Source organism: Eptatretus burgeri, chromosome 6 (assembly GCF_056783735.1).
Source record: "Eptatretus burgeri isolate ZD-2024b chromosome 6, Ebu_testis_v1, whole genome shotgun sequence".
NCBI classification, from domain to species: Eukaryota; Metazoa; Chordata; class Myxini; order Myxiniformes; family Myxinidae; genus Eptatretus; species Eptatretus burgeri.
In genome coordinates this window covers 25,502,659-25,524,739 of record NC_140966.1, presented here as the reverse complement: position 1 = coordinate 25,524,739, position 22,081 = coordinate 25,502,659, and the positions used below count along the sequence as shown (strand labels likewise).

The following is a 22,081-nucleotide window of genomic DNA, read 5'->3' as shown; positions in this document are numbered from 1 at the left end:
CCGAGAGTGTCGATTTTAAATTTCACCAGTAACATCACATCTATAACGCATATTAATCGGAACGGCAGCTTTAGATGGAGAAACAGTGGATGATGAGGTTGGATTCCGATACCGATTCCACCATCGTTCGCAACACCGATGGTTCTCAGAATGTCGAAAATGATCAGTGGGATTTTGAAGAAACTTTTGGAGACAAAATTGGTACTTGAAATTTTTTCGGGGGTAATTGTGGAGCCGAATTGTTGGATGGAGGGTGTGGGATGGTGGTGGTGTCGTACTCAATGATGCAGACCCAAGCGTGCAACCATTAGATGATGTCACCAGCTATCACAGGATATTATATTTCCTCCCTTCTAGATAAGGAACATATAACCTCTCCAAAACCAGTGGAAGGTATATCTTTTGTTTAAACCAGGGCAGTCAAATCAGTCATTGTGTGTGACTATATAAATACACCTGAGTCAAGCAGTTTAACTCGTTCCGCAGATAAAGGGTATAATTCCTTCCAATGCATAACAAACTTTGAATACATGAAATAACAATGAACAATGACAGCTTAAAATGGAGTTTATCTAAAAATGGCAGCTTGACATTTGTCATTACCCATAAAACAGAGAATCATAACTTCTCAGATTCCTTAAAACACTTTCCACCATTACAACTGAAGTTTGTTTGGCAATCTATCCCTAACACTTAACCGTATAAGTGAAGTTGGTATGCTATGACATTTGACTCGACCTTTATACCAGACATAAAAGGATGAGATGATTGTGACTGCCTTGAATCAGAGTTAGGAATGTCCTCGTGTGCTGGTGCTGGTGCTGATTGTACAGCCTGAGGAATCACTGCGATGATTTGTGGTGACGGTCTCGTGACAAGGTCATCTTCACCTCTCCCTTTTCACCCAGAGCATTTGATCCACTCTGAAGAACTTCACACTTGTCTTTGAACCATTTTTACCAGACTTTGAATCAACGGTTGTGAGATGGTCTAACCTGTGATTTATTCTCCTGGCACTCACAGCAGATAGGTACGAGATCCCTTACTATCCACAAAATACCCTCATAACGTTTAGACCCCCCCCCCCAAGACCATTAAGACCCCTGATACATTTAAGACACTAAACCAAATAGGCCCATAAAACCATTTAGACTACTTTCTACCCTGAGACCCTTTACACCCATTTAGGGTCTTCATGGGTTTAAGGGTCCTTTCACCGGACAAAAACGAATGGCATATTTTTCATCAATTCAGGATACAATCATGTTTATCAGGCAGGCCTTTCAGCCCCCACTGGCCCCCTAATTTCCTATCGATTCAAACTGAAAATCAACTTTATCACCCAATGAACCCCAACTTCGACCGCCCTACGTTGGGAGACAAGTGTCTGTCCCATTTGAGAGTTGGGACTATTCATTGAATATTGCTAGTGGATAATAAAAAACAAAAAGAACGAATCGGCGGGGTCTCGTTTGAAACGAGAGATGATATAACTTAAATGTCACGTGACATAAAAACGATGGTTGTGTTGATAACACCACGTGACCACAGTCAAAGCAAAATAAGTACAATGCAAGTCTGTGATTGGACGGATATTTTGTATCGTGAAGAAATTAAATAAACATTCAACGTGATTGCGCAGCACGTCGCGAAACGTCAAATAAACGTCATGACGCAATCGCGCAAGTCCCCTCGCACAGGATAAACGTGATACCAAAGTTCCATTTTAAGATATTTGATCGATCGAAACGTCACGTCAAACTAAAGTCCTTAAAAGTAAACGAAAAAAAACGGGACGCTCCATGAGTGAAATTGAACGTAAAAGATTCCAGCACGTAAAAGCGATATTGTAATCGAAATGTTGACGTTTTTAATCTATCCTGAGATATCTGCTGCATAAATTTACTTTTGAAGCTCCTGTCAAGAGAAAATGTGAGGAAGATGTGACATCGTCCGTCGACGGCTCTTCCCAGCGGTGACGTCACGCGGCGTGGGTTGGAGCCGACTGCCGAGGCGCGTTGCATTGTGGGTTCGGCTTTTTTCGGGCCTTCGGATCTTTTGACGGGAAAAGCCGAAGGTTGTGCGAAAATTTTACAGAAGCGTCGTACGTGCACAAAAGAGGTGAAATAGTCGTTCGACATTGGTGCTGCGGAATAAAAAAAAGCACGAGGGACGATCGGCTGCTTTTGAAGGCTTCGGGATGGATTCGGAAGATTCGACGGACGTGGGCGCCTTGGGGATGGAGGAGGTGCTTCCCGGAGGCCAAGAAACGCCCGACGGAGGCGAGATTTAAATTAATTAATTAATCGAATTTCTTTAGAGAGGAACGAAGAACGTGCTCGAGTGCTGTGGAATTGCATCACCATGACAACGATCATAATAAATCGATGACATCACCATATTATTTGATCATTAAATTTACATAAATGTGGAATCACCTTAATTGTTGGAAAGCAAGATTTCCCAGTTGTCAGGATTTTTTTTCTTTTTAAACTCGACGTTCTGACTGAATATGTTGATGCAGATTTGTTATTATTCATCCAGTGGACACACAATGAATGTGTTGTTTTCATCGAGGGGTACATCGTTTCGTCACGTGACACTTTCCCGCGTTTTCTGGTCCAATTCGGCACGGATTGATTCAAAGAAAGTGAAGTTCGTCTTGAAATTTACCTGTTGAGCTGCAGCACATGTTCATTTTTTTTTTCACCCCTCGTTCCCTCTTCCACGGATCCCTCAACCGGTACTTTCTTACCCGTTTATTGAGAATTCTTTTAATTTTTTTTTTGTCTTTTAACTTGTTGCAGTCGACTGCATTTTGTATGTCAATGTGCAGTTGAACTCGTGTGACGCGAGTTCTCTTGCAAGAGGAGGCCATTTGGCCCCCAAGCCTGCTTTTTTTTTTTTTCTTTTTTTTTGTATACCTTGTCGAGGCTCGTGTGATAGCTAACACACAACGCACATCAAGGGGGCATGAGACAAGAGGGGAGGGAGTGGGAAGGACAAAACAGTGGGGAACAGAGACATGAGATCTGTGGAAGGGAGAGGGATGGGACGGGGAACATGGGGTATACAAGATGGACATTACAGGGACTTTCAGCAAGGAAAGCAGGGAATTTGAAGGAAGTGGTCTTGGGTGGGTTAACAGGGGAAGAAAAGATCGAGGATTTGGATGGGTGACTATAAGAGGCGGTGGTGAACAGCTGTTTTGAAGGCCTGGATGGAAGAATGGGATTGAACAGAGTGAGGGAGTTTATTACAAAAGCGGGGAAAAAAGAAGAATGAAAGAGTGAAGATGAGCAGTGATTCGTGATTTTGGTACTTTTAATAGGAGGTTGCTGGCGGACCTTGAGCGCCCTGCAGAAATGTGGTGGGGACAAATCGCAGAGAGAGCAGGGGGGGCGAGGCTGGAGAGGAGTCGGCAGAAGACAGAAAGACCACCGACCAACCTGCGGTGATTGAGTGAGAGACCTAAAGGCTCAGCCTCATTGCGGGAGATGCCAATGATCCGAAATGCCTTGGTTTCTACAGCGTGAAGCCGAGAAAGGTGGGAGGCAGCAGCACCAGCCCAGAGGGGAGAGCAGTACTCCATCAGGCTGCGGACAAAAGCTTTGTAAGTGGTCAGGAGCTCAGGTGGGCCGAGCAAGGACTTTGCACGACGGAGGATTCCCAGTCGGCGACTGGCTTGGGAGGCAAGGTTTGAAATGTGGCTTTCCCAGGAATGGTCGTGGCAGATAGTGAGACCCAAAAGCTTGAAAGAAAGGACTTCTTCCAGAGGATTGTTAAGAAAGTGGATGGGGGGGGGGGTTTCTAAACGGTCCTTTCGAAGAGACATAGTGAGAGTGTGAGATTTGTCCGGATTGAAAGACATATTCCACGTGTTGGACCAGTTTGTGATTTTTATCCAGATCTGCAGTGATCGAAGAAGCTGCTGCTTGCCGGTCTGAGGGATGACCGATGGTACGGCAGAGGGTGGAGGCATCAGCAAAGAGATATAGAGGATTTTCCAGAGAATCGGAGGGATCATTGATGAAAACCAGAAAAAGAACAGGGCCCAGAACGCTACCTTGAGGAACTCCAGCCTGGACAGAAAGGGGGATGAAAGAACTCCATTTAGGGCCACATGTTGACTGTGACAGGAGAGGAAGTCTGCGAGATGGCCTTGGATACCATAGGAATAGAGTTTGGTGAGCAGGGCAGGGTGCCAGACTGTGTCAAAAGCACGTGATATGTCCAGGGATACGGCTCGGATTTCTTGTCTGGCATTGAGGACCTCCATCCATTGTTTGGAGAGCAGAAGCAGCATATCCAGGGTAGAGTGACCTGGTCTGAAACCAAATTGATGATCAGAAATCAAGCCATTGGAGAAGAGGAAGGATTTAATGTCTGAAGCGATGATGGATTCCATAACCTTGCTGATGATTGGGAGAAGGCTGATTGGTCTGCAGTTGCAGGGATCTGTTTTTGCACCTTTTTTATGCAGGGCAGTGATGTTTGCTGATTTCCAAGCAGATGGCAGATGACCTTGAGCAAATGAGAGGGTGAATAAAACACAGAGAGGGTAAGCAAGAACAGAAGAGCAGGCTTTGAGGACACATGAGCTGATGCCGTCTGGACCAGTTGTAGAATCTGAGTCGAGGTTTGACAGCAAGCTCTCCACCTTGTCAGGAGAAAAGGACGCAGAGTCCAGGGACAGTTGGGTACAACTGCGTAAGGTGGGTAGAGAAAGTGATGGGTTTTGGACACAACATTTATCTGCAAACACCGAGTTTAGGCATTCAGCTTTTTCACGTGTGGTATCAGCAGTACGGCCATTTGAGGTAAGGGAGGGGATGGAGGGGGAACACACACCAGAAACAGATTTGATTAGATGCCACCAGGATTTTGAGGAGGGAGAGAGGTTTGAGAGTTCAGACTTGAGATTAGAAAGATGCTCTTTTCTGGCTCTCCTGAGGGTAGATACACACTTGTTCCGAGCTTTATGGAAGGAACTGAGATTGCCCTAAGTTGGGTTTGCTTTTCATGAAGCGAAGGCAAGTTGTTTCAGTACTACTGCCTCAACACAAGCTTCAGTGAAACAAGGGCGGGAGAAAGGGTAGGACAACTGAAGACGAGAGCCCGGATATATCTGTGCGTGAGGGAGAGCAAGTTTCTTTGAAAGAATTCCCAGGACAAGTTGATGTTGGAGAAAGTAGCGATAGGAGACCAGTCTATAAGTTTGATGGCTGCTTGGCGACCCTGCCAGTCAGCTTGAGTGAAATGCCAGACTCGACGGTGGTGAGGTGGTTCTCTGATAACAGCCATAGAGATGTCCACTTTGACAAGGACATTGTCAGAAGAATCGATTGGAGCGGAGGAAGAGCAGCAGATATTGTCAGGGAAATTTGTCAAAATCAGATCCAGAAGAGATGGAGTACCATTGGTTGAGATCCGGGTCGGGAAGTTGACCGATTGAGTCAGTCCCAATGAGTCGCAGAAAGCTTTTGCTGAAGTCCCATGACAGATGAGAGAGGTACCCACACCGAGCCAACTGGCATGATGACAATTGAAGTCGCCACATATGAGGAAGAGAGAGTTTGGATGAGAAGATAGAAGTTGGTCCATGTTTTGTGATAGTGAGGTGTAGATGGAGTCATCACTGTTAGGTGGACGGTGCAGTACACATATAAACATGAGGTGCGAGTGGAGGGGAAGCCGTAGCCAGAGGTATTCCTGGGGGTGTGAGGGAGTGAGGGCAGTGCATGCAGAGTGAGGAATAGAGTCTTTGATGAAGTGAGCAACTCCTCCACCAGGACGAGGCTCAGGTCTGTCATACCGGAGGAGGGAGTAACTCGGGAGAGATACTTGGGGTGTCAGACATGTCTTGGGGGAGGAAAGTTTCTGTAAGGCAGATTATGTCTGGTTTGTCAGTGGCAACTTGTATGGAAAGATATGAAAGGTTTGAGCGAAGTCCCCGGATATTTGAGGTCCACACTTTTAATGAAGAGGTCGGGGAGGAGGCTTTGGGTGCAGGGGGGGGGGGGGGGAGGGTAGGACAAGGGACGAGGGGAGGGGAGGTAAGGAGGGTTGTTGAAAGAGTGTGGGGGATTGCAGAATATCTGGGGAAGGGGGCCGGATGAGGAGGAGAAACAGCTCTGTGGTGCTGGTGGAGAGGGGGGGGGGACAAGAGAGCGGGAAGAAGGCAATTGAGGATTTGAGGAGGTGGAGTGAAGAGATTGAGGTGAGAGGGCAGTGGAAAGAGGCAGCTTTGTGGATGAGAGGGGGACAACTTTGAGAAGGATGAGTGAGGGGGATGAATGTTGGGAGAAAGGTGAGGGGGGAGTTTTTGAGAGAAGTGAGAGGGAGGCTTGGAGGGAGAAGAGTGGGATGGTTGCTTTGAGAGTGAGGGGTGAGAGGGGTGAGTTGGCACTGAAGTTGGAAAAAAAGAGTGGTTGATGGAAAGCGAACATTCATAGCAAACTGGGGTTTTTTAAGTTTTAGGTCAGAGATGTGATTTAACAAAATTCTATACGGATGCAATAAAGGCGAATTCAAAGAATGGAGAGAAGAAACGCTGTAACAGTTGGATTTTTTAGGCAAGGTATGAAGGAGAGGTCAAATTGGGAGCAGTCTGTTTAGCAGAAGAGTAGTGCATTATGAGACAGTAAAGAGTACCACATGTGTGAAAGAGGAAGATGAAGCATTACAAGAGATTGTTTTGTTATTATAATTAATGTTTGAGAGAGTTTTCAACAGATTAGGTCATGGAAGTGTTGTAGAAAAAAATTGAGGAAGAAAAAGAAGAAGAAGAAGAGATGAAAATGAAGAAGAATCGAGACTCTTGAGTGTGTAAGGAGAAAGGTAGTGCTTTTTTTTTGTTTGTTTTTTTATTTAAGATAAGAAATATAGTGTTTATTTGGGAGGGATGGGGGACGTTAGGAAAGTGGGGAAGATAGAAATTGAAGGTAATGGGGAGAAAAAACAAAGAAACACGATCGTACACCGAAGGGAACCGGTAGGCCTGAAGCCTCAAGGGTAGGCCACAAGCACCCGGTAAGACAAGGTCGACAAAATCTCAGAAAATAGCACGATTTTTGAAACAAAACCGAACTAGGAACACATAGTAACATGTAGGTGAGAAAATAAACAGTTAAAACGGGACAGATAATGAATGGAAACTTAACTTTGAGATCGTCAGCAGAGAGCCCCAAAGGAGACCTGTCGACGCTCCAAAACCGGAACCGGAAGTCAATGGCGGTGTTTGGCTCTTGCTTCATGGTGTTTGGCCATGCTTTGTCCTTTTTAAATACTGAGCATCGAACAATTATAGGAAGCAGCACATACAGTACTTGAAAAAAGTATGGTATCGGGTCATACACAAAATAGGTGAATTTCGTTTTGAAAACCACTTCGCTCCCCCTCCCCTCCCCATTCCCTCACCCTCCCCTTCTCCTTCCATTCCCTCCCCTCCCCTCTCCTTCCCTCCGCTCCCTTCCCCCTATCCTTCCCTCCCTCCTTTCCTTCCCCCCCTCTCCCCCTCCCTTCCCCTCTTCCCTCCCCTTCTCTCCCTCCCCTTCCCCTCCCCTAGCTTCCCTCCTTTCCTTCCCTCCCCTCTCCTTCCCTCCCCTCTTCTTCCCTCCCCTCCCTTCCCCCTATCCTTCCCTCCCTCCTTTCTGTGCTGTATGGGCGTGAAGTGCTGTATGGGCGTGAAGTGCTTATGATAGTAGTCACGTGGTTGGGTTACATATATCGTTACTCGCCCGCTAGAGGCTTGTAGTAGTGTACATCCGAGCACGCAATAAAGCAGAGTTACTAGTACACTCTCACTCTCGTATCTCGCTGCCCCTCGGACACTACAATTGGTGACGAGGATGGGATCGGATCACTGCTCATGGCAAAGTGCCTGTTTTCATCGGCGATGACTGAGTTGTTTCCGGAGCAATTGGATTGCCAGGCGCACATGGCGCTTGTTGGCCGGGGTGGGGGCGCTTGATGTGGCAGTTGGGGGCAAGTCCGTCGAGGGTGTCACCTCGACCTAGCCAGGAGGCGTCTGAGCCTGGGCCGTCTGGCGGCGCTGGCCGCTCAGGGCGGATCAGGAGACGACCGCAGTACTTGGAGGATTTTGCATGATTAATGTCATTTTGTCACTAGTTGATCTTTGTGTCATTTTGTGTCAGTGTCAATGATTTTTCATTAGTGTCATTTTGTCGTTTATAATTGTCATTTTATAATTATAATTGTCATTTTATAATTATAATTTTGGAAGGGGAGGAGTGTGCTGTGTGGGCGTGGAGTGCTGTATGGGCGTGGAGTGCTGTATGGGCGTGGAGTGCTTATGATAGTAGTCATGTGGTTGGGTTACATATATCATTACTCGCCCGCTAGAGGCTTGTAGTAGTGTACATCCGAGCACGCAATAAAGCAGAGTTACTACTACACTCTCACTCTCGTATCTCGCTGCACCTCGGACACTACACTTTCCTTCCCTCCCCTCCCCCTATCCTTCTCTCCCTCCTTTCCTACCTCTCCCTCTCCCCCTCTCCCTCCCTCCTCCCCTCCCCCTCTCCATCTCCCTCTCCCCCTCTGCCTCCCCCTCCCTCTCCCCTCCCCTCTTCCCCTCTTACCCTCCTCCCTCCCCTTCTCCCCTCCACCCTCCACCCAACCCCAAGCGATGCCCGGTAACGCTTCACCCGACCCCCCCCCTAATGACACGTGACTCCAACAAAATTCACCCTCCCCCCTCGATAGTTCCATATTGGGCGCTATTGCCTGATGACGTCACATGACTGTGGCACCTTCCACCACCACCCCACCAACACCCACCCACACACCCCTACATCCCCCTCCCCCTGTTGTTACTTCTGCCACCAAAGGTGGTTGGACGTTATGTTTTCACCTCTGTCTGTCTGTCTGTGAACTGAATATCTCAAACAGTTGTGGTCACATTTAGACGAAGCTTGGTGGGCAGGTTTGGTATGCAACAAGGAAGAATTTATTCGATTTTGGTGAAGATCCTCATCCGGATCCAAAAATTTAAAATGTGATTCTTCACCATTGAGTGAGAGAGCTAAAACGATATATACCCTGAGATCTGAAAAAGTTTTGGATGGATTCGGAAGAAACTGGGTAGATTGAGTTGGTTAGGTGACAAGAACAAGCGAATTATATTTCAGTTCAGGCCCGAATCCAGATCCAGCCTATTAGTGGGATACAAATCGTAAACTAATCGGCCTGGTGGAGGTATGCCCTCTCCTGAGTGCCCTACTAGTTGTTGATGTTATTATTGTTTTGTATGCAGCCTGTGTCGTGAATGTACCGAATTAGACTAGGTAAATTTTCCAAAAATCTTAATCACGAAGGCAAATGGTGTTAATTTATGGCAAACAAGCTATTTAGGGGTATTGAAGGGTGCGGAACTCAAATCTGATGTATTCCAAGCTCAAAAATGGCCGATAATGCCTTAGCATTGAGAAATCCAAGATGGCCACCAACGACGGGCTGAAATGTATTTATGTTCATATCCTTTTGACTAAACAAGGTAGAAACTTGAATGAAATGTTCCTTTGGAAGTTTTTCATATATGGGGAATCCAATGCCATATTCAGTTTTGATATAAAATGTGAAGAAACTGAAAGTCATATTTATTGCAAAAATTGTCTTTTTTGAAGATGAATAATTCATCCACCAGATAAGATCCACAAGCCCCATTCCTCTCCCTCCCTACCAGGAACACAGACCGCCCATTTTTTTAAAGCCCGGAGGCACTATGTATGATTTAAATGTTAGCAGGAAACATATTAAGGATGCAATACCCATTTTGGCTTAGCAAAGTAAGGTTCCCCCAAATAACACTGACTCGCTTTGACGTAAACCAACATTTGACAAGCAATTTGTTTATTTGTAACACGAGAACAATGACAATAATTTTGGATTTAATCGTGCATGAATTGCATGAGTTTATCATATTTGCTGCCAGAGCGTTATATACAGTCCTTCATTGTGTGTACAGGTAGATGTGCACACATGAACTTATTCCCAGTCGTCATGACTGTTCCGGCAGTTGTCGCCAAGTTTCCTGCAGTTGCATGCCTCTGCATTTCATGCGAATTTTCCTGCAGCGTTGGCTGAGGCACCCCTTTGTACAACCACATGAGGTGATCTCCCTGCATGCTTTCGGGATAGATGGCAGAGAGAGTAGCCGTGGCGCTAACTGACCGTCCAGGTGCATCCATCCCATTTCGGTCACTGGAGGAATAGCAGGATATGGTGAGTGTGCTTGGTTCCAGACACTTTCTTGATAGTGTGAACGCATGATGTGAAACTTTGCTGCATCTGAGGTTGGTGGCAGAGTCTCTTGTGCACGGCCGATACAAAACAACTCGAGTCTTGCTTTGTTGCATGTATCGACCTCGGGCACGCCATATATCTTGCAGATGAATTTCTCTGTTGATATAGCTATGTTTTTGGTTAGAGGGCCCTTGCCTAGGCCAATCAGATCAGTATGATGTTGCTGGAACACCTGCCAGGCTGTTTTCTTTCCGTGGCAACTGAACTGAGACACACTATCACAGCCGGTTACGGCATGGAAGGCAAGTAGTGTGTCCACTTGACCAGCAGATAGCGAATTTCATGTACTTGGAAATGCTTTGGAGCCTTCGACGACCCAGCTTTCATGTGGAGACGTGTACATTTCATTCTGTCATAGTGTGCTATAAGTAGAAGAAACACATCTGTATCACGTACTGACACAACTATCGTTTCCATATCAACATGAATGCTGTGCCAAATCAGCCGGGTATCAGCTTCTTCGTGGTCAGCCCTCAGAGAGGAGACTTTGAGATCTGGATCAGATGACTTGACAGTGGTCGCTTCGGCGAACCCTCCTGCTACTACAACCACTGGTCCATCTCTCAGGCTGTGTTCAATCAGATGGTTTGAAAGTAGTAAAGCGAGATTTGCTTTATTTTCCTCGAGTGCCATAAAGCGAAAGCAGTCTGATGGGAGAGGAACTGATGGCTCGTTGGCTATTTGACGATGTACCGGTCGGTGGCGCTGCTTGCGTTTGGTCCTGGTACCTGCTTTTATTGATTCGCCTTGATACCTGTCGAAGACTATGTCGATCCTCTGGTATTTTGCTCCCATCTTCAACACATTGTTAGCAAATGTGTTGTCATAGTCACCAAACGTTCCAATGTCAGGCGGCTTTCCAAGTGCCATTACGAGTGCTTGGCCATCAATGAGCAGGCAGGCAGCTGGGTTCATCGAGTGTAACATTTGCAGGACTTTGGACTTGTTGCGTCAGTATGTTTGCTAACACAGACTTGTTGGTGGAATGTAGACTACCACTAGTTGTGGCCAAAGATAGTGGGACTGTCATGAGTTCAAGCTTGAGGATGTTTTTTAGGTTTACCTCGCGCCCTGCTCTATAAGCTGTTATGAGCCTTTGTAGAATGTTCCTGTCCACTTTGATAGTGTTTTGCTTGCCCTTGGAAAGTTGCACGACTTCGTACAAAGAGGTATATGTATTGGCATATGTCAAGCTGCTTGTAGATCTTATCTGGTCAACGAATTATTCATCTTGAATCGGTTTCTTCACATTATATATCAAAACTGAATATGGCATTGGATTCCCCATATATTAAAAACTTCCAAAGGAACATTTCATTCAAGTTTCTACCTTGTTTAGTCAAAAATATATGAACATAAATACATTTCAGCCCGTCGTTGGTGGCCATCTTGGATTTCTCAATTTTAAGGCATTATCGGCCATTTTTGAGCTTGGTATACATCAGATTTGAGTTCAGCACCCCTCAACACCCCGAAATAGCTTGTATGCCATAAATTAACACCATTTGCTTTCAGCACTTTAAATATCCACATTTTCTCAAATTTTGTCTAGTCTAAATACAACAGAATGAGAACCAAGTTGTGGAAGGCAGCTTTGATGGTGAAGGGGACTGCGCAAGTTGCGCCTGGAGTTGAGGTGATCAATGTGCATGGAGGACACAGTCTGGTGCTCTCGCCTTGCCTTGTAGCTTGATGGGTTTTACCGATTCTGTTTATTCAACCGATCATCAGGGAGGGGTGAGACCAGGAATGATGGGACCGAGAGGGATGAGGCCGAGAGGGATGAGACCGCTGGGCGTGCACCGGAAGCCACACAGGAGGTCGATTTACATCGTTGCAATCTACATTGGGAGGTTGATCTATATCTACACTGTCGGAGAGGTCGTGCGGAACTCCATTGTCGCCACTTCGGGGATGGACGGGTTGGGTTAGGAGGTGCAACATCCATATGAAGATGGCTTTGTCCATGAATTGACGTTGCTTGCTATGGTTAAGCTGGATGCTTCAGAACCAAGGAGTACAGATAAGGAGAAAGCTTGGTCCATGATGTGTGGTTCCTTGCTGCTGGAGGCTTCAGGACTGGGGAATGTATATATATATATATATATATATATATATATATATATATATATATATATATATATATATATATATATATATATTGCTGCGGATTCGCGCCCGCCGGCGTGCGAGCGGCCACGTAACTCGAATCGGGGCACGTCGCCCACCGGACGGACAATCCCGTCGTGACCCTCTCGGACTAACGCCGGGAACTAGTCACGGGTGGGCCTTTCGGCCTCACCACGATCGTGCCAATCGGCCCCCCGCGTGGGATAGGGTTGCTCGCCAAATTCGACCTACCTAAGTACCCACACGGAGGGTAGACCGGGCGATCGCACCTCGCCGCAGGTCGACTTCGGACACGAGCCACTTTAAGTGACCCGTTCCGTACTATCGGGATAACCGAGCGGTGTTATCGTCAACCTCAACGGTTCGATTAATTATTGGGCGTATTTAGCCCACGACCAACCCTTTTCGTGAAGTAAGATGGAGATTCAATAAAGGAAAAGACTAAGCGAAACGGGAAAAACAGTTCAACATAAAGCACATTTATTCCGCGGCAAACGGAAAGCACACATATACAATTATGCACCAAAAGCAAATGTAAAAGAGAAACACACAATTCTGCACAAAAAGCAAATGCAACAATGCAGATCTACTACCGACTACCGAGCACACGGCAACACTTATACAGTTTTACTTCACAGACGGCGCCGACAACACATATACTCAAAGCAAAAGAAAAAGGGACCACCCTCCACTACAAGGGGGCAGACGGGCCTGGGGCCGAGACCGCGTCGAGCCTACAAAATGGGCCGCAAAATGGCGGTGGCGCCCCGACTCCGCGGGCCTCGCTGGCACTGCCTGGAATGGGGTGGGAACGGGGCCCCCTTCTCACACTATCTCAGCGCGGGGGGGAAACAGGAGGGGGTTGTTGATGCTCGGGGGAATGAGGATATCTCGCTGGCTTGGGTCCCGCGACGAGCGTCTCCACCGCGACCTCGGTCGCGTTACCGGCCTCCCCTCTCCGCAGCTCCCCGACTCTGACACGAGCGCCCTCTAGACTGCCTTCGCTGCCGCCACAACTCTCCAACTCTCCCACTCTCCACTCTTCTCAACTCCGTCCAACTGCGTCCAACTGCGTCCAACTGCTTTCCTCTTCTCAGAAACTCTCAACTCTTTCCAACTCAACTGCCAACTCTTCCCAACTCAACTGCCTTTTTGGCGAGCAAACGCGGCCCTTTATAGCCCCCGGGGCTTCGCTCCTTCACCTTCGACCCTTCACCTCTGGCTGGCTCCCCATTGGACAGAGGAAAAGTGGGCGTGAATGATTTTTGATCCGCGAATCTGCATATAGCGATTATACTCCGACGCACCTGGAGGCGGGGCCAAATCGCCCCACGCTCGCTGATAGGACGGAACAGAAGTGGGCGTGAATCGTTTTTGATCCGATTTCTCGGAAAGGCTGGTGTTTTTGCACCCGCTGCTCGGTGCGCGCCCTGTACGAGTCCAGGATCGGTGTCCACAAGCGGCGCGGGAATGGCGGTGATGCGATGGTTGCGAGAGCGAGATGTGACGGCAAGGGTCGTGGGTCAGGTCAGGTATGGGAGCATGTGCCAGAACAGCGCGTCGCTGCGTCCACTTTCCGCCGGTACTCCAGGGGCCTCCGTCTGGCCATCCCCCAGCAGATGCCAGGCCCATCCCCATCTCCTTGAGATGATGGTCAACCTGCTGCAACCATGAGGCACGTGGTCGGCCCACTGGCCTCCTCCACTCATGAGACTCCCTCGCTGAGAGAATCTGGTGAGCAGGATCAGCGTCAGGAAAACGAGCCACATGTCCATACAGCCGCAGCTGACGCTCACGGACTATGCAGGTAACAAATCTCATCCGAGTCTCTCTCAGCAACCGCTCGTTGGACACAAAATCCGACCAGCGATAGCCAAGGATTCTCCGAAGAGACCTGGTACCAAAGGAATTAAGTCTCCGTCTCAGATCCTTGGTCAAAGTCCAAGTCTCGCACCCATAGAGCAAGACTGGAAGTACCAAGGACCTGAAGACTCGGACTTTCGTCCTCCCGCACAGGTACCGGCAGCGCCACACCCCATGATCCAGTGAATCCATGACTCACCAGGCCCGACCCAGACGTCTATTGACCTCCGGCTCACAACCTGCGGAGACATGAATATCACTGCCAAGGTAAGTGAATCTATCCTTGACCTCAACATCCTCACCACAAACAGACACAGACAGGACAGCAGCATCCAAGATGTCACCGAAAGCCTGGATCTTAGTTTTGACCCAAGAAATCCGTAATCCCAATGGCTCCGACTCCTCATTCAGCACCTCGAGGGCCCCCAAGAGGATGTCTAAAGTCTCCGCAAAGATGACTGCATCATCTGCAAAATCAAGGTCCGAGATCTTGACATTGCCAAACGATGCACCGCAACTTGATCTCTCCGACATCCTCCCAAAAATCCAGTCCATACAAGTGCTGAAAAGTGTGGGGGCAAGTACACATCCCTGACGAACTCCAGTAACAACTGGAAATAAGTCAGAGATGGTACCACCACACTTCACAACACTCTCAGTACCAGAGTAGAGTTCAGACATCAGATCGATCAGTTTCGGTGGCACCCCACGAAGACCAAGAATTCTCCAGAGGACATCCCGATTCACTGAATCGAACGCTTTACAGAGATCAACATAGGCTGCAAGCAGCCCCTGCCGAAACTCTCGTCTGCGTTCGGTGAGGACACGAAGTGCAAGGATACGGTCAATCGTTGACCTCTTTGGTGTAAAGCCTGACTGCTCTGGACACTGGTGCTCAAGCAGATGGTGGCGAACCCTATCAAGTATTATCTGAGCAAAGACCTTGCCCGGCACTGAGAGCAGCGTCACCCCTCGGTAGTTGTTGCAGTCTTGGCGATCACCCTTCCCTTTCCAGAGAGGGACAACAAGGCCCCTCTTCCAGTCAGTTGGGATGATGCCTGTGTTCCAGGCAGAGCACAAAACTGCATGCAACGACACGAGTGCAGCATTTCCACCAGCCTTGAGAAGTTCAGCATGGATGCCACAGATCCCTGGAGCTTTGCCCCGTTTCAACTTGTTCACCGCAGCCCGTGTTTCCACAAGCGATGGTGGACCACAGTTGATTTGAGGGTCAGCAACAGGGATTGTAACACCCTTGACGTCCAACTCGACAGCTGGGGGATCAGCCTGGTACAACCGCTCAAAGTAACCGGCCCAGCGGGCCTTCACTTCAGACTCCTCTGTCAAGAGCCTACCACTCTCTGCTCGAACTGCAGTGCTCCGAGGGATGGGCTTGGATGAACGTAATGCGCGAATTCCCCTGTAAGCGGGACGAGAATCACCTGTCCACAGGTTCCTCGCACATAGGCCTCCTTGTCCACCCTCAGTGCACGTACAGTTTTACGCCTCAGCTCCCTGAACAGCTCAGCTCTGCCATTCAGCCTGGCCCTGCGACTCTGGTCAATGGTATCCAGTGTCCCTTGAGAGACAAAATTCTTCTTTGCCCTGCGGTGAACTCCAAGGCATCCACCGGCAACATCAAGGACGGTGGTCTTGAAGGTGCTCCACAACTCTTCAGGACTCCCCAAAGCACCCAGACCCCCCAAGTGTCCACTCAGCCTGTTCGCAAACTCCTCAGCTACTCTCTCATCCCTGAGCTTGACAACATCCAGCCTAGGCTGGGATGGTACCATTCTCCAGGATTTAAGGTGCAGCTTTAGAGTTGCTCCAACAAGCCTGTGGTCAGTATTGAGGAACTGAGCACTCCGGTAGACCCTGCAGTTCTGGATCATCCTCCAACGACCGTCAATGAGTACATGGTCAATCTCCTTTGCCACACCGCCAGCGTTGGAATACCAAGTCCAGCGATGAGCTTGCGGGCGCTGAAACCATGAACCAGCCACCCTAAGTCCATGACTTCTTGCAAAGTCAAGGAACTTAGTGCTATTCTGGTTCATAGTTCCTGACCCATGGGGACCAACACACACCTCATAACCATCCCTATCAGTTCCAGTCGATGCATTGAAATCCCCCAAGACTAGAAGTGTATCTCGTCTGGGGCACTGATCAACCACAGACTCGAGTGTGGCGTAGAATGTGTCCTTCACGGTGAGATCACTCGCCTCAGTCGGAGCATAAATAGAGACCAGGGAAATAACACCTAAGGAGTGGCGAATCCTTAATCTCATAATATGCTCGTTGACCGGTGTTACCTCAATTATCATTGGGGTCAGCTTATTGGACACAGCTACAGCAACTCCTTGGGTATGGTAACCATCAGAGCGACCAGACCAATAGTAGGTGTAACCACCCACCATTATCTCGCCGCAATCCGGTCTCCGAACCTCAGAGAGAGCTGCAATCCCGATGTCCACACGCTTGAGCTCAGATGATAACAGAGACAGGTGATCATCCTCTCTTAGGGATAGGACATTCCAGGCACCCACCCGAAGGGACCGCCTCAGGTTAACCCAAGGAGACCGCCGTCTGGTGGACGACACCTCAGCACCACTCCGACACACTCTCCCGCAATCTGACCCGAGAATGTTACCCCGTGGTTTCCCTCCTATCATCAAAGATTGGGGGTCCCGAAGGCTTTGCCCCAATCCTGTCATCCGTTAAGCTGCCCTGCGAAGGGAAGCTGCACAGGAGGTACTCCCACGGAGTGGGTTTTCAGATTTTTTTGCGTTTTTGCGTTTTGCGGAATGAGGCGTTTTACGGTGGCCGGAGTGCAAATCCTGCCACCAACCTCCTAATAAGAAGTAACCCAACTGCAGGAGGACGTCTGCAGACACAGTTGGGCACTAGATATGGATGGCCGTTGGCTCACAAGGAGCTCCTCCGCCCTTTGACAGGTTTTGTTTTTTAATCCTGCTGGGTGTCCATATCCAAACACGCTCCTCACCAGAAAACCTGGTGGGGGAGACGGTTTAGTCGCCGACAACCCGACCATGGAACAGGTTAGTACAGGTTTACATGGTACCTGTAGCAGGTCACAGATCGAATCTGACCTGACTTGGCAAGGGTCGTGGCTGTGGTTGTAAAGCGGCGTTGCGGTTGGTGGTTGTTGTGTGATGGCTGTTGAGACGTGGTTGGTGGTGGTTGTGGTGGTAGTAATGGCGGCTGGTCCAAAATAAAGATAGTAAAAGAAAAACGGCTATCCTGAAGGGTCGCAGCCCGAATGAATGACATTTATTCCCTCTAAACAACGGGTTTGGGCCTAACTACACATATACTTACAGAGATATCTCACCTAAGGGACCTGAATGGTGGTTTGCGAATTTCGTCAACCACAACACTACCCCCTCCCCTTTTTACAGACTCGTCCCGAGTCGTCAAATTTTCGTGCGCCATCATGTGTAGTTTTCCCCTAGTACATTTTACCTACGGATCCCTGAGTGCGACATTCATGGTATTCGTGTCCCCAAAATAAATAACCTGAGGGCTGAGTAACTACCTAAACAAACCCACTCACACGGACGACTTAAATAAAATTGCCGGCGCTAAGACAGACATGCCGGGGGCGCACTCATATTTACAGTACATCTTAACCTTAACTTACAAATTTTACACTAAACCATGGCCCAGGATCAATGGACTCTGCAAAAAAAAGCAGTTAGCAGGGAGCCAGGCTGCTCGCATGCAGTCCCTGGCTCAAACAATGCAGGTGACAGGGAAACGTGGCCGGCTGCTCACACGCAGTCCAAGGCCTTCCCTTTTGAACTGAACGCAGTGAACCACAACGGTGCATGGGCTGCACAAACGCAGTCTCCGTGCCAGCTCAAGTGGCACACGCAATGAGCACAACGGATGGATGGATGGATGGATGAATGGATGAACGCAAACACGGTGCACGGGCCGCCACTGCAGGCCCGTGTTGTAGCTACCAACAGGGCAGTTCTTGCAGCTTGCAAACTGTTGCTTTCTGATCCTGGCGCACATGGCAATGAACAGGGGGGGCAAGCAAAAATTGAGCGGGGCTGGTGAACAGGGGCAGTGGGCATGGCATGGCAAAGGTGATCAGGCAACCACAGCCTGCAGAACAAGGCCGCTGCAGGCAAACACAGCTGGCAGATGAACTGGCCGGCACAGGCCTTGCAGAAAACAGCTGCAGACGATCCGGCCGGTACAGGCCTTGCAGCACAGCAGCTGCAGCCGATCCAGCCGGTACAGGCCTTGCAGCAAACAACAGCTGCCGATGAAGTGGGCCGGCACAGGCCTTGCAGCAACGCAGCCAGCAGATTAAGCTGGCCAGCCTTTGCCGTTCAGTGGAGGTTGGTGGAGGGAGTGTGGTGGTGCTGGCCACTCGGAAGGCGGGCTCGGACCTACCCTACGGTCTCCCTCCCAACCTATCGCCTTTGCCTGTCACTGTCCATACCCACTCCCTTAATTTGTCCAAAACCAATTTAGCCCCAACTTATTTTTTTTTGTTGTTGTTTTTACTTCCCCACTATAAATCGTCCCCTAACCCCCTGTACTGTCCTTGTTCGGCTAACCTATCCTGTCACCTAGCCTACTCCCAACCCCTACGTTCCCTTCCCGGAGGGGAACAAGGGAGAGCTAGCGTCCTGTGTCGAGGCCCAACGAAGCCTCACGATGGCCTCCCCAGAGTTCAGCGATCTATAACACAAAGTGGGTCCAGCGGCCCACAACGAGAGCGAGGGGATGGATTGTTGCGGAGGGGTACACTTCCTAATCTACCCTATCCATTTAACTGTGAAACTACCCCGGGGCTTTCAACAAGCGCCTCTCGCTTAAACTATTGGTTCTAACAACCCAGATTCCCGTCGCCTGTGTTGGTGTCCTCACAATTTCGGGCCTCGCCCCCCAAATTTTCTCTCCGTGCCCTCACACGGTCTCATGGCTGGGACACGTGGCTCCCTTTGGCAGGCACGACCCTCTGCCGATTCTCCCGCTATGGCACCCCCGGGCACTACACTGCCTCCGAGCCTACCAGCTCCCTAAACACCGGGGAGTGCCCCCCATGGCACCTTCCCTGAAACGCACACGTGGCAGGCTGGCTTCCCGGGCCCCTTTCCGAGGGTCACCCGTGCCCACAACACTGCCCACGCGGCTAATGGCGCCCCGGGCCCCCGCACCAAGCAGACGCACCCGTGCCCACTATGCTATCCCGGCCCCCCATGGGCCCTTGGCCTACCACGGCCGACTAGCCTGGTGCCCGGGGTACCCACTCAGCGATACTCACCTTTCGCAGCCACGCTCCCAGCCCGTCAACAGGGCTCCTGCACCCCTCCAAACGGGTTTCGAGCCTACTCTCCCACCAACAACAAAACGACCTCCATTTTGTAAATTTGACTAACCCCCTAACTCACTCTACACTGACCCCGGGGTCCCTTGGGCGGGAGTCACTCCTCCCCCCAATCACTCAGCGCACCATGCAGTCCCCATTCGCTCCACTCACACAGTCCCGCTGGCCTCACTCACTCATCATGTACTCACCTCACAACTTTTCAACACACACACCGCTGAACTCTGCCATCCTTCTAACTACATCCCCTAAGTAACTCGTGCTCCCACGTCGTCCCTTACACTAAAGCACGTTCCTTTTAACACTACGTAGCTAAACTACGTTAACTCTACACATCCAGAGGCTGTCACTGTCTCCAAATCTCTAAAATAACTTTTATTTCCCAACCTAAATCTGGCTACAATCCCTCCAACTAATCCATTCCACGGACCCCATGAGGACTTACCCCTGCCCCATGGAGCCGGTCTAACTAAGCTAACCCTTCCCCCTAACTAGTTTCCTCCTGTGCCCAGGTAAGGGGGTCTTCCACCCCTTGCCTGGGAATCCTGTGCACCCGAAAGCGGGGCTTGCTGGTTTTTTTTTTCTAATTGCGCAGCACCAGCGCGGCAACTCGCAGCTCGCGCACTTTGCACCTGCCCGTGACGTCATGCAGCTGCACGTGTACCTCGTCCCTCCTTGGACGGTACCATCCGGCAGGGATACCCCTCCTGCCGGATTCCAACCCCGCGTGCAGCCATGACGTCACCGTGCGCATAAAAAAAACACAAGCCCCACGTCGTCCCTTAAACTCGTAGCACGTTCCATTTAACCTACGTAGCTAAGCTACGTCCCCACTACACATCCAAAGTCTGTCTCTGTCTCCAAATAATCCAAAAATTATTTACCCACCCTAAATGTCGCTATCATCCCTCTAACTAATCCATTCCACGGGCCCCATGAGGACTTACCCCTGCCCCATGGAGCCGGTCTAGCTAAGCTAACCCTTCCCCATAACTAGTTTCCATCCTGTGCCCTGGTAAGGGGGTCTTCCACCCCTTGCCCAGGAATCCTGTGCACCCGAAAGTGAGGCTTGCTGTTCTTTTTTTTTTTTTTTTTTTCTAATTGCGCAGCACCAGCGCGGCAACTCACAGCTCGCGCACTTTGCACCTGCCCGTGACGTCATGCAGCTGCACGTGTACCTCATCCCTCCTTGGACGGTACCATCCGGCAGGGATACCCCTCCTGCCGGATCCCAACCCCACGTGCAGCCATGGCGTCACCGTGCGCATAAAAAAAACACAAGCCCCACGTCTCGAGGGGTTCCCCATGCGAACACATGTGCTTTGCCCGTTGGAGCTTAACACACACGATCGCGTGGAGAACCCGTCCGGTCCAAATCCATAATCCTGCCTAAACTTTGTCCGTCCGCGGGATCGGCAAATCCACCGCATGCGTTTCCGGACCGGGACTTCACTCTCGCAAGTGAGCACGTGGGGGCCTCGTGCGTTGCACAGCACGGACCTCGTGCTCACTGCTGGGTGAACCCGGCACGGTCCCCGAAACAACTACAGCCGCTACTCGGCTTTCTTTCCTCTGTCGCAGTCTCCGTCTCCATTCCACACACGCACTCCCGCGTGTTACGACGCTCACAGTCCATTCCATCACATTCACCCCGGGAGACGCGGCTGCGTGCTCCCGCATGCCCACCGACATCTCCCTCACATACCGCTCTCTCAAACACACGGTCTCCCTTGCACTCGGCCGTTCACTCACGCATGCCACCTCCCTCGCACACGTGGCTCCACTCACTCGCGGCGTTTCCCTCACTCGTGCCATTTCCCTCACACAAACCATACTACTCACACGCGGGGGAACTCATCCGCGGTGCCTCACTCATACACCGTGCCTCACTCACACACACGGCGACACTCACACACGGTGCCTCATCCACACACGGCATGCTGGGAAGCACGCCCTTTGGCAGACTTGCCACTACACCACTCACACACGCGGGGGCACTCGCCCGCGGTGTCTCACTCACACACCGTGCCTCACTCACACACGCGGGGGCACTCGCCCGCGGTGTCTCACTCACACACGCGGGGGAACTCGCCCGCGGTGTCTCATCCACACACGGGGACGCACTCACACCTTGCACCACACACACAGGGACAACCACACTGGGGATTTGTGTCCCCACAAGGGTCCCCGGGGCCTCTATACCCCCCAAGCTCTCCGTGCACCTTTCCACAGCACCCGTCCCCTCAACCTCGCAAAGCACGACCGAACCCACCTGGTCGTGACTCGCCTCAAGGGGGCATACTCCCTCCCCTCGTTCCTGGAGGAGGCCATCCAGCTGCTCGCACCGGGCCTCCACCCAGTCCGCGAGCTCACCCCCATTATCCTCCACTACCT

General features: G+C 50.1%; 1 protein-coding gene across 2 annotated transcripts in view; it reads left to right on the top strand.

The window, feature by feature from the left end:
• The first annotated feature begins 2,015 nt into the window (after positions 1–2,015).
• LOC147024416 (deformed epidermal autoregulatory factor 1 homolog) overlaps positions 2,016–22,081 on the top strand; it is a 328,494-nt gene continuing 308,428 nt past the window's right edge. For both annotated transcript variants that reach the window (XM_085884328.1, XM_085884329.1), the window contains exon 1: positions 2,016–2,282. In XM_085884328.1, the coding sequence (XP_085740454.1) occupies positions 2,201–2,282 (82 nt within the window). In that variant the 5' untranslated portion in view covers positions 2,016–2,200. The remainder of the gene's footprint in view (positions 2,283–22,081) is intronic.